The following is a 13359-nucleotide window of genomic DNA, read 5'->3' on the forward strand; positions in this document are numbered from 1 at the left end:
TACAACAGGAGATCAGGCTACTTAGCGGACAAAGTGCAGTACCAAGTAGCTTCGTCTCCTGCTGTAAATGGTATCAATTATCCTTGTCTGGAAACTATGTACATTGAAAGCCAGATAAGTTTATTTTTGTTCTTTAATTTGACGAGTTATTTCTCGTTCAGATGCGAATGAAAATGGCTATCTTTGAAATTCTGGTGAGAAAATCGGGAAAAAAAAAATAAATTGAAATTTTAATTGAAGCAAAAAAATCTGAAATGTTGTTGATTAACTACTGTTTCAGACACTCTTTGTGTTTACAACAACCGTTTTGGGAACAACACCGCCAACAACCGATCAGTCTCAGAGAGTCAACCTTGATAAAGACGCCATTAATGTCACCATAACTTATAATGATTGTGAAGGCGACGGCTGTCCTGTAAATTTCGGTGTTTTTGGAGCCCGGCAAGTTGTACTTTCCTACGAAAACCATACGAAAAAATTGAAAAAGATAACATTGCATGTCGGTAACGGCTATTCTAATACAAGGGAAATAGCAGCAATTAATTTTGCGACAGCAATTAAAGTTGACGAAACTGCGTATGAAGTTACAGAAATGGTGGACGTTGAATCTGGATCTCGAAATATTTACTTAGTTGTAGAGCAGGACACAAGCCGTAGCAGTAGACGGATAAAATCATTTAAAGTAAAATCAATCTCATTCATACCGAAGAAACTGAACAGCGAAAGTCCCTACAGGATTATCTCGACTTCAAACAACTTGGGGATAACCATAAAATCATGGGACAATAGGCTTATGGATAAAACCACTCCGATGCTCTACAATAGCATTTGCGAAGATCGCCAGAGCTTCTTTTTCCAACAAAATGAAAAGGGCGGTTACCGAATCATAAAAATTTACAAAGGAATGACCGAACACGACGTGAAATACTTGGAAGTTCGAGATAGGTCTAGAAAAATTGGCAACGAAGTTATACTAGTTAAATATCCAGGGTCCGAGGATAATGCGTGGTCACTACTACCAGGAGGGGATGATGGCGAAGTTAAAATTCAATCCAAACTGACCGGTACTTGTATCAGCGCCATACACGGGTTAGGCTCGAATCTGGTCATGGTCGATTGCGAGGATGGCAAAGACAATGAATGGTCCCTAAAATTCTGTGATGGTTGAAAAGTTTAATGAAAATACATCACATCACAAATAATTATCAATTATCTAATACGAAATTATTCATTTATAATTGTACAACGCTGCCAATTTCATAGGTCTGTAATTTAGTATAACGATTAATTCAGTCGTCAGTACGGCGATTTTCAGAAAAAATAAATGTAATAACGTAAACCAGAAGTTCATAAGATATGTTCCTACCATAAGTTTGTTTAATTAACCTCTGGTCATGACAAACTGAAAGGCTTGTAATTTTGAAGTGAGTGAGTGAGTGAGTGAGTGAGGTCATAGATTCGAGGAGGTAAAGCGAGCGAGGGGCCTGGTGAGTGGGGGCGCTGCTGTCAAAGGGGGTTTAGTAATGCAGACTAAATAGGACCTAGATGGAATAGGTCCTAGCTGCAAAATTAATTAACCACCACCGAGTGTACTTAGGACTTCAATTGACTCGCTCCCCCTCGTTATCCCCGAGTCGAACTAGTTATCTCGAGCTGTAATTGTAAGTCTCTAGTATTACGAAGCATACCTAGTGTCATACTTAGGGAACATATATTGTAAAGTTAAGGTAAAGTAATAAAACCTGGGGTGGAATAATAATTAATTTTACTAGTCTTATTTCTTATTTCATAAATATTCGATTTCCTAAACATTTAATGCCACACCAACCTAGCTTGAATGCCTAAGTCAGAAATGCAAAGATTGTCTGAAATGATACCACGGGTTCTTTCATTTTACATTTTCAACTTCATAAAATTAATGGGAATTTTCCACTTTTCTTACCAGGAATCCAGGATTTTGAAGACGACCATTTTAATTCAGGTATCAATAACAAATAACAAATAACTCCTTAATGTTGAAGATAATTTATACAAATTTTTATCAATCAATGATAATAATGCAATCCGCAAAGGACGAGTGTGTCATCAGCGAAAAACAAAACATCATTGCAATTTTAAATGATAAGGAATACTTGAAAGTGACAAGAACTCAAGGATCAACTGTTAGTCACCATTGCCCCGCCATGGATATTTATAAATACTAACGTATTATGGAGTCCCAACTTGGCTAATAAGCTGACAACCAAATACGCGGTACATCATCGGATTAGCCAGGCCACGCGGGGAAAATGAACTATATCTCTCTATCTCTCTTTGGAGAATCATGATTGGTGGGTTTGAAATATCGCCCATGCGCAGAGAGAAAAAAAAACCACAAATCACTAACCAGTATGGGACAGGGGGGGGGGTTTACAAGTAATTTTTTCTCTGCCGAAAGCACACCTAAGCAAAATGCCTACATAATACGTTAGTATTTATAGGCCTACATCTCCATGGTCCCGCTATCTAATCTGTCAATCTTGAGGGTTTGAAAAGTTCAAATAATAAATCGCAAGAGTATCTTACTTTGCTTTAATACGTGTCGTTCATAACCGAATGGAAAATGGTTGTCTTTAAAATCCTGGTAAGATTACTAGAATATTTCGTTTTAATAAAGTATTTTATAAAATAAATAAATAAATATTTCAGACGCTCCTTGCGGTTACTACAACCGTATTTGGGAAACCAACAACAACAACAGAACAGCCTCAGAGATTAAACCCTGATATGGATGTCATTAATGTTACTTGCAAGATGTATGGAAACGAAGAATGTTTTGTGAATTTTGGCCTTTTTGGAGCTCGAAAAGTTATAATTTCCTATGAAAACTATTACACCAACGAGGGAGAGATAATATTACATGTCGGGTACGGTAGACATCCCAGACCGATGTATTCGGGAGAAGCCAAAATTGATGTTTCATCAGCAATTCAAGTGGATAAAGGCAAAACCATGGTGTACGAAGTTACAGAAATGGTAGACATCGGACCTGGGTCCATGAAAGTTTCTGAAATGGTACTTAATAGAAACATTAGAATTTTATCAATTTCATTCATACCGAAGAAATTAGTCAGCGAAAACCCGTACAGGATTATTTCGACCTCAAACAAATTAGGGATAACTATAAAATCATGGGATAGAAACAAGGATGAAACCACTCCGATGCTCTACGATAGCATTTGCGAAAATCGCCAGAGTTTCCATTTCGAACAAAACGAAATGGGTGAATACAGAATTATTTACAAAATAATAAACGAAAATTACTTGAGATATTTACAAGTTCGAGATGCCACTAGAAAAATTGGTGACGAAGTTATTCTAGACGGAAATCCAGGGTCCGAGGATAATGTGTGGTCAATACTTCGCGGAGAGAATGGGTTTAAAATACAATCCAAACTAACGGGTACTTGTATCAGCGCCATACACGGGGTAGGCTCCAATCTGGTCCTGGTCGATTGCAAGAATGGTAGAGTCAATGAATGGTCCCTAAAATTCTGCGATGGTTGAAAACTTAAGGATGTAACGATTAATTCAGTCGGCAGTATGGCGATTTTCAGAAAAATAAATAATAATAATAATAATGAAATGAATGAAATGAAAAGATAATAATAATAATAATAATAATAATAATAATAATAATAATAATAATAATAATAATAATATTAATAATAATAATAATAATAATAATAATAATAATAATAATAATGAAATGAAATGAAATGAAATAGATTTTTAATGTCTATATAAAAAACTAAACATGTAGTTCACGAGAATATAGACAGACATCATAAATTAACAATACAATATTTACAGAAAATGCTTTTGTAGTTATATACATGAGAGAGAGATTAACAATGTACTAACGAATATTTTTGATCGGTACTGAAAATATATCTATTGTATGGGAATATTTATTATACGTATTCTGAATGCGATTAATTGGATTAAGAACTTTCATAGGTACATAAAATGTCACGGTATGACGGAGAGAATTGGGAATTAAAAAGTTAAGTTTTGCGACTAAGTCGCTTAATTTAATCTTATTACTAATTAATTTAGAAAGAAATTTAATATCAGTTATTTCAAGTAAGTGGGCTAAAGATGGAAGGCCAAGACTAATTAGTAACAATTGATAATCATAAGTGAGATTTCGCAAGAAGAACGTATAGGCGTATAATATAAATTTCCGTTGAACCGATTCTATTCTTTGTCGTAAATAGGAACTACAGCCACTCCATGCCAATGAACCGTAAACAAGTCGCGATCGTACTAGACTGAGGTAGAGCAGTTTAAAATGTTTTAACGATCTTAGAGACCGACATAGTTTTAAGGACACGCCTAGAGTTCGGCGACAGCGATTAACTGTAATCGTCACTTGCTCGCGAAAAAGCAAGGCACGATCAAAAATAACGCCTAGATCATTTACCTGAAATTTCTGGGGGATAGTTGTATTTGCAATGGTGTATGTATTGCAGATTTCTCTGCCCACTCTCCTCGTGAATGTTACCTGAGTCGATTTGGTAGGGTTAATTGGCAAGTTATTGGCGTCACACCATGAAGCAATAGAGTGCAAATCACTTTGGAGTTTAGTGCAATCTTCGCGAGAGTTAATAGATTTACAGATTTTATGGTCATCCGCGAACGCGATTAGCATGGAGGATTTAACTGAATATTGTAGATCGTATATATATATGTTGAACAATAAAGGGCCCAAGGATGAACCCTGTGGTACACCGCATGTTATAGGGTAAGTAAAAGAGCTTAAGGCACCATTACATTTAATCATGTTTGTACGATCACTTAAGTATGAGCGAAACCACCCAATAAGTTCACTGCCTACCCCCAAGATTCGCATCTTATCCAGCAGATAAGGATGCGAAACACGGTCGAAAGCCTTAGCCAGGTCGAGATAGATGACGTCGACCTGGCCACGATTTTCCACCAATGGGGCCACGTAATTCATGAACACAGCATGATTCGTGTCCACACTCCTACCCGGCACAAAGCCATGTTGACTTTCAAAAGGAAATGCACTAAACCACTCTTGCAGTTTAGCATGTACGAGCATGTCAAATAATTTAGCAAGGGTGCATAAAAGGGAAATTGGACGATAATTTTTAACGTCGCATGCAGAGCCCGATTTATAAATGGGGGAAACCACCGCTTGTTTCCAAATAGTGGGAAAGACCTGTTTACTTATCGATAAGTTATAGATATGAGCAAGTATTGGCAGTAAAATGTCGCCGCAACCCTTAATAATAAAAGCCGGTATCCTATCTGTTCCTGTAGACAACTTATTGGGCAGCTTTAAGATTGCTTTGTAGATGTCATGTTGCGTGAAAGTAATTGAGGACAACGGGTGATGTTCAGTATTGGACGAATCATAAGTGTAACGATCATGGGAAGGCGTGCTATCAATTGAAATACGTGAGAAATGATCGCCGAAATTAGTGGCAAGTATGTCTGTGTCAGTAATCATTTCGTTATTAATCTTGAGGGAGATAAGATGCGTCTTATTCTTAATGTTCCCATTAACGAAACTCCAAAATTTCTTAGGGTGGGCCAATGCTTCCTCACAAACACGTTTACTCTCAATATTTCTGTCACGCTTTGCAAATCGTCTAACTAAAGCCCTTTGTTTTTTATAATTTATAAAATCAGGTAGGAAAGCAGAACGCTTATATTTTCCAAAGTGGTACTTCTTTCTACGTATAGCAGTACGCAATTCAGAGGAATACCACTTAGGAAACGCAGACGAACTATTACCAATCTGCATGGGTATGGCAGCATCCATAGCGCACTTTAAATAACGTGTTAATATGGTAGCGCAAAAATTAACATCCTGGGAATTTAAAATGGTCAGCCAATTGGAATCGCGCAAAGTGGTGTAGAGTTGGTAATATTTCCCTTTCGTGAACTTATAAAATTTTTCCGGCGTGTTAGGCTGAGGACATGACGGAATCACATACTCTACCAGAAAGGGAGGATGATAGGCATCCGGGGCAACAAATGGATCACACAAAGATGAAATATCTAAGTTATTAACATTGGCTAGGCATAGGTCCAAAATATTATCACAAGAGTTCTTTAACTCATTAAATTGCTTGAGGTTATAATAGTAACATATTTCAAATATGTGACGCGCCTTATTTACAGTAGGGGTGGTGCAGCCCAGAGTGTCGTGAGTCGCCCAGTGCACACCAGGTAAATTATAGTCACCAAGAAGCAGTAAATTAGTATCCTGGTCTGGTAAGTCCTGGAGAAGTCGTTGCCTAAACGTGGAGTAATTAGCGTCATTGGCCGATGGGGGAAAATAGACCGCACCGATCAAGAGGGACTCGTCGGAGCGCAACTTAACTTGCGCGAAGACGCATTCCGCGACGCCCTCAAGATCATGGCGCCTTATACTAACTAGTGACTTCTTAACGGCAATTAAGGCGCCACCACCCCGAACGTTTTTATATTCAAGATCCGGTCTATCTGCTCTATATACAATATAAGTATCAGGAAAATAGTTGGCATTAAAGTGTTCTTGGTTAAACCATGTCTCTGTTAAACATATAATGTCAAAGTCAAGAGAAATCGCATTTTCCATAAATTCACTAGCCTTGGTTCTTAAGCCGCGGACGTTCTGGTAGGCAATCGACAATGTCATTATTGCTGGATCGTTGGAGACGACGGAGGGAGCTCACTACTGTGCTTGTACGCGTCACGGAGTGGCCCACCAAAGTCTGCGATTATACAATCCACAGGCCAGATATCAGGATCAGAGAGTCGGGAGAACTCATCTTCGTCTGAGCAGGTAACATAAAAAGAGGAGTGAGAGGCGTTGGGATTTTTCGGCCGCAGACGGACGCATATAGCCGACTGAATTCCCTCGTCCTCGACAAGTGTTTTACGCAAGTCAGAAGAGAGCAGAGCGGGGTCGAGCCAGCTGACGAATAGGGCCTTGCGTTGTCGTTGAGGCTGTCTACTCGCAGTTTTTATTTTAGAGTTTACCGCTGAGCCCGATTTTGTTGGCTTGCGGACGCGCTGTTGTGGCTGAGATGTAGGTGGAAAAACCACGGACTGTGGGCGTGGTGGCCCCGACGTTGCTGATGTAGAGGGTGGAAGCAATCCAAGCATAGGGAAATGCGTGGCGGCTGCAGTGAAGGATCGCCCCTGAGGGAGCGTCGGTGGAGTGTCACGCCGGATGTTGGTATTGGATTCACGGAGCTCAGAAAGCTCCTTCTGCAACTGTTTATTAGAGCCTGTTAACTCGACAACTTGAGAATCCAAGGTCAGCACTAAAGTTTCGAGGGCGTCCATTTTCTGCAGCAATTTGTCCAAAATGGAGTTAGGTTCGCGAGTTAGACTGTCCGGGCGGAGCAGGTTCGTGAGTAGGTCATTGATATCAGCAACGGAAGAGCACGTGCAGTGGGAGCAGGGTTTCTTAGGACCAGGATTAGAGTCACTGATGTCATCGTTGTAGGCTGGAGATAGGTTACCTTCCTCAGATAAAGAGCTGAGTGACGTGCGTGATTGTTGCCGACTGCGCGATAAGCGGTTCGATGACTTACAGTTCGTGCAGGTAAAAGAGTCCCCATTGCAGGTCTTATGAGCACGCCTTGTGCAGCCACCAGAGCAGACCACAATAGCCTGCTTGCCAAATAGAGGTTTATCACAGCTAATACATGGGTCCTTAGCCGCAGGCATCAGTAGAATTAAGAATAATCGAGCCCGAAAGGCTCAAATCGAAAATAGCAGACGATGCTAGTAGAATTAGCAATTATTGAAGTAGGTCTGGTAGACAGTTATAGCAAATACTGCATCACAAGTCCGGCGGAATAAACGGCACGACTTAAGGCGCGACTATGGCAAACCACAGCCGCGAAAAAATTTCGAAAAATCAACGGGTCGTCTGCTAATAATAATAATAATAATGAATGAATGAATGAATGGAATTTTATTGTGTATATAAAAAGCCTATCGGCTCACGAGAATATACACAGGTTAAAAAAAATAATAAAATAATTTACAATAAATATACAAAGTTATAATAACATACAACGTTAATTGTGCCCGACCTTTACAGGCTAGTTAAAGAAATACCAAGTAAAGAATAAGAAACTTAAAGAAAAAATCATTATAAGTTATAACTTAGAGTGTTGATTGAATCAGGTTAAATTAGGCAATTATGGCTATTTAATTTGGCTAAATTTAATCGAGAAAATGTCTAATTGGTCATTAAATGTGTTGACGGTAGCCTGCATACGGTTCAAAGGAGACAGCGTTCCTATAGGGCTGGAAAATGTCTTCCGAATTCTAGTAACACTTGGAACATGGAAGTTTAGATTTACTAATAGGTTAGGTAAATTTAATCGGTTATGAATTAATTTATATAAAAATTTGTAATCATAAATTTTACATTGGTAGGAAATAGATTTTAAATTTAGAGTTTCAAGTAACTTAGTGTAATCATAGGGTTCTTTGGATAGAAAGTATGTGTGACAGTGCTCAACGAATTTTCTTTGAACGCTTTCCATTTTTGCTATCAAATATAAGGCACCACTCCCCCAGGCAAGACAACCAAAGAGTACTCGAGACCTAACTAGGGCCATATATAAAACACGAAAATGTCTTAAGGATTTTAATTTTCGGCAAATTTTTAGACTAACTGAGAGAGTCCGTCGACACAGACCAGCCATCCGAGTTATATGGTCCTTGTAATATAAACCGCGGTCGAATATTATACCAAGGTCTTTAACAGACGTTTTGCATGGTATAATAGCCTTCGATACCGAATAAGAATTTTGTATCTCACGAGAGACCCGCCTAGTGAAGGACACGTGGATAGACTTGGTTGGATTAATTGCCAGGTTGTTGCGGGAGCACCACCTGTCAATCGCGTCAAGGTCCTGCTGTAACAGCTGACTGTCAAATTTAGTGTTTATAATTTTGGAAAGTTTATTGTCGTCTGCTAGTTGTAATAAGTAAGAATTTCGAATCGAAAATTGCAAATCATAGAGGTAGATATTAAATAACAGGGGACCTAACGACGAGCCCTGTGGAACGCCGCATGAAACTCCATACGTAGAGGTAGTAATTTTCGAATTACATTTCAGAACGTTGACACGACCAACCAAGTAGTGTTTAATCCAAGCCAAAAGATTACCAGTCAATCCGAGTGCTTCTAACTTATCTCCTAGGTAGGTGTGAGACACTCGATCAAATGCCTTGGCCAGGTCCAGGAAGATCACGTCTACCTGGCCCTGTCCCTCAACCTGGGGGGCGACGTAGTCCAAAAAGGCGACGTGGTTAGTATCCACTCCTCTGCCAGGGACAAAGCCATGCTGACAATTGTTAGGCAAAAAACTAAACCAACGTTGTAAATGTTGGTGCATGACGCGATCGAAAACCTTAGCCAAGACACAAAGTAACGATATTGGACGGTAGTTTTTGACGTCACAGGACGCACCAGATTTAAAAACTGGAACTACTACAGCCCTTTTCCAGAAGTCAGGAAAGCACTGCTTCCGGATGGACAAATTAAAAATATGCTCCAGGACTGGCAGAAGCAAGTCCCCACAACCTTTTATAATAAAAGAGGGAATTTGGTCGACGCCAGTTGAAAACTTAGTTGGTAGTTTCATAATAGCTTGATAAATATCAGCTTGAGAAATGGCCTGATCACTGTAAGTATGGGTGACCAAGCTACTAGTGTCCATTTCGTACTTTGTGCCGGGTTGGGTTTTAACAAGGGCTATATTTGAAAAATGGTCAACGAACGTAAGCCCCAATTCTTCGGAATCTGATATGAATTTAGAGCCAATTTTCAAAGAGATGGTGTTTTCCCGTGTTTTTATATTGTTATTAACAAAACGCCAAAATTTTTTGGGATGGGCTAAAGCGTCTCGGCAAACCAGACGAGCCAGAACGGACTTGTCGCGATCAAGGAGTTTCCTCACTTGAGCACGACACGACCGATAGCTGCCTATGTCCACCGAGGCACCAGTGCGCTTTTTCTTTTTATAAAAATACTTTTTAGTTTTAATAGCCTTTTGAAGCTCACGGGAGTACCAATGTGGAAATTTAGAGCGCGAACGAGGGGGCTTTAGGGGGATGGAATTTACCATAGCACTAGTTAAGCAGAGTGTTAGGGTATTGACACAAAAATTAACATCCTGAGAGTTGTAAACAAGCGACCAGTCAAAGTCCCTAACGCAACAGTAGAGTTCATGATAGTCCCCTTTGCTAAAGTTATAGCTTGGGGCAGTTAGAATGTCTGGAATTGAAAAATCCGCGCAGAGCGAGACCGTGAACGGAGGATGAAAATTGTCTACAGGTACAAACGGGTCAACTAATTCGGAGAGTGTCAGACCGTTGATATTAGTAAAACATAGATCTAGTAAGTTACTGTCACCAACAGGCTTGTTAATTTGGTTTAAATTCAGTTCATAGCAGAGATCGAAAATATGCGACGATTTTAATCTAGTACTATAGGAGCAGCCCTGAGTGCCACAAAGATCCCAGTCAACACCAGGTAGGTTAAAGTCTCCAAGAAGTAATATGTTCCCTTCAAAATTTCTAAGTAATAATAATAATAATAATAATAATAATAATAATAATAATAATAATAATAATAATAATAATAATAATAATAATATTAATAATAATATTAATAATAATATTAATAATAATATTAATAATAATAATAATAATAATAATAATAATAATAATAATGAAATGAAATGAAAGTATTGTTTATTGTGTATACAAAAAACCGCGAGGGTTCACGAGAATATACACATTATATACAATTTACATACAGTGCAATACAATAAAGAAAAATGTCAATTGTGCCGAAACATTAATTACATACTTTGTTAAAATAGTTTACTTTGTTAACATATATTTCGTGATTTAAAACTTGTATAATAGATTTATTACATTTATTTATCGAATATCTTTGTAACGCATGCAAAACAAGTCGAAAGAACTGCTAAATGAATTATAATGTCGTTGCATACGTTGCATGGGATCGAGTTTAATGTTCTTGACATAAAACGTCTGAGTTCGTCGCAGACTTTTAGGGACTAGAAAATTTAGTTTGACTAATAATGCACTCAGTGGTATAATATTACGAACTAACTTGAATAAAAATTTGACATCGTTAATTTTCATGGTGTATTCCAAGGACTTAAGGGTTAGTTCATTTAAAAGGGAGTCGTAATTATATGGTAAATGACTTAGAAAAAAACTATGAACGTATTCAACGAACTTTCTTTGTATTCCTTCTATGCGAGTGCGAAGGTACAGACTACACCCTCCCCATACCAGAGAACCATACAGGGCACGAGAGCGCACTAGACTAAGGTATAAAATTCGAAAATGATGTAATGACTTAAGTGAGCGTGATAGTTTATAACAGACAGCTAGCGTCCGCCTACAGCGATTAACACAATTGGCTATTTGCTCGTGAAAAAATAGTCCCCTATCAAAAATAACTCCCAAGTCATTTACTTGCGATTTTTGCGGAATTACCGCGCCATCAACACTAAATGAGGAATGCACCTCACGACAAAACCTTCTCGTGAAAGTCACGTGTATGGACTTTGAAGGGTTGATCGCTAGGTTGTTGCGAGTACACCATTGGGCAATGGCATGCAAATCTCCCTGTAGTCTCGCAGAATCTTCAGGTGTATTTATAAGATGACAAACTTTGTTGTCATCCGCAAATTGGAATAGGGTACAATGCTTAACCGAGAATTGCAAGTCGTACAGATAAATATTAAAAAGCAATGGTCCTAACGAGGATCCTTGTGGGACCCCGCAATTCACCCTATAGGACACATCTGTAAGTTGACCGTTACATTTTAACACATTAACACGGTCTGATAAATAGCTGCGTAACCAACCCAGAGATTCACCGCCAAGGCCCAGAAAATGCAGTTTTTGGAGAAGGACTCCGTGGGAGATGCGGTCAAACGCCTTAGCCAAATCGAGATAGATTACATCGACCTGGCCTTGACCCTCGACCACAGGTCCCACGAAGTCCAAAAAACATGTCAGATTAGTGTCAACGCTTTTCCCCGGTAGAAAACCATGTTGGCAATCGTTGGGAAAAACGCTGAACCATCTCTGCAGACAAGAGTGCATAACCATATCGAACAGCTTTGCAAATACGCTAAGCAGTGAAACAGGTCTATAATTCTTAGCCTCACAGGCCGGCCCGCTCTTGTAGATAGGGACCATTATGGCCGATTTCCATTGAGTGGGGAAGGTTTGTTTACGAAGGGATAGATTAAAAATATGCTGCAATATCGGTACAAATGTATCCTCACATCCCTTAATAATAAACGCGGGAATACCATCCACGCCAGTGGAGAATTTTGCAGGTAGCTTCTTAATGGCCGTTCGGATATCGTCCGCCGAAATTCTAGGGCAGGTAAATGAATTACTCGCAATTTGAGGACAGTCGTAATCGTAACGATCATTAACGTAGGTGGTATCTGTCGCAATAGTGGAGAATTGCGACCGAAACACCCTAGCAATGGCGTCGTTGTCAGTGACTATAGTGTTGTTAACTTTCAGTGCTATGGAATGCGATTTATCCCGAATATTTCCATTTACGTAACCCCAGAACTTCTTCGGATGTGCAACAGCCTCCTCACAAACCGCTTTGCAGTGCGCCATACGATCCCTAACTGACAGTCTCTTTACTATAGCCCTATATTTCTTAAAAGCAATGAAATCATCCAATGCATCAGTGCGCTTACGCTTCTTGTGGTAATACTTTTTACGGTTAATAGCATGCTTCAGTTCTGCCGAATACCAATGAGGAAACCTCAGAGACCCGACAGAGCCCTTTTTAGGTATAGCTAACTGCATAGCGTTAGTGACATTGTTGGTTAGCTCAGTGACGCAAAAGTTAACGTCGTCATTGTCATGAATTACAGCCCAATCCGAGTCACGAAGCGTTCTATACAAAAGATCGTAATCACCCAAATGATATCGAAATGACTGCCCCGCCACTCTGACCGGTTGACACAATGTAACCGTATAATCCACGGTAAATGGGGGATGATAAGCATCCACATTCACCAATGCATCAACAACGGCAGTGATTGCGAGACCATTTATATTACAAAGACAAAGATCCAAGGTATTGCCAGCTTTGTTCGAAAGTGGATTAATTTGGTTAAGATTTAAAGAGTACATTAAGTCAAATATTGGCAGCGCCTTAGATTTAGTAGGAGAGGTGCAGCCCTAATAATAATAATAATAATAATAATAATAATAATAATAATAAATGTTACTAATTCACACTGTAATAAAGTA

At 39.1% G+C, this 13359-nt stretch overlaps 2 protein-coding genes across 2 annotated transcripts; both read left to right on the plus strand.

The window, feature by feature from the left end:
• Positions 1-57: 57 nt before the first annotated feature.
• Positions 58-1763, plus strand: LOC149615830 (uncharacterized). Its single transcript, XM_089856672.1, has 2 exons — positions 58-194; positions 281-1763. The coding sequence occupies exons 1-2, from the start codon at positions 162-164 to the stop codon at positions 1166-1168; spliced, it is 921 nt and encodes a 306-aa protein (XP_089712798.1). The 5' UTR covers positions 58-161; the 3' UTR covers positions 1169-1763.
• A 344-nt stretch (positions 1764-2107) lies between these two features.
• LOC149615831 (uncharacterized) lies at positions 2108-3947 on the plus strand. The gene is made up of 3 exons (XM_089856228.1): positions 2108-2330; positions 2481-2623; positions 2689-3947. Exons 2-3 carry the CDS (start codon positions 2603-2605, stop codon positions 3544-3546), a joined length of 879 nt encoding a protein of 292 aa, XP_089712354.1. The 5' UTR covers positions 2108-2330; positions 2481-2602; the 3' UTR covers positions 3547-3947.
• The last annotated feature ends 9412 nt before the right edge of the window (positions 3948-13359 follow it).

This window comes from Phalangium opilio, unplaced genomic scaffold, assembly GCF_054372755.1.
Source record: "Phalangium opilio isolate 3A_F unplaced genomic scaffold, DU_Popi_V2 ptg000217l_1, whole genome shotgun sequence".
In the NCBI taxonomy this organism is placed as follows: Eukaryota; Metazoa; Arthropoda; class Arachnida; order Opiliones; family Phalangiidae; genus Phalangium; species Phalangium opilio.

Coding starts and splice junctions, on each gene's coding strand:
- LOC149615830 (XM_089856672.1), top strand. CDS start 162: ATGCGAATGAAAATGGCTATCTTTGAAATTCTG. Junction 195..280: donor TGGCTATCTTTGAAATTCTG/GTGAGAAAATCG, acceptor CTACTGTTTCAG/ACACTCTTTGTGTTTACAAC.
- LOC149615831 (XM_089856228.1), top strand. CDS start 2,603: ATGGTTGTCTTTAAAATCCTG. Junction 2,624..2,688: donor TGGTTGTCTTTAAAATCCTG/GTAAGATTACTA, acceptor TAAATATTTCAG/ACGCTCCTTGCGGTTACTAC.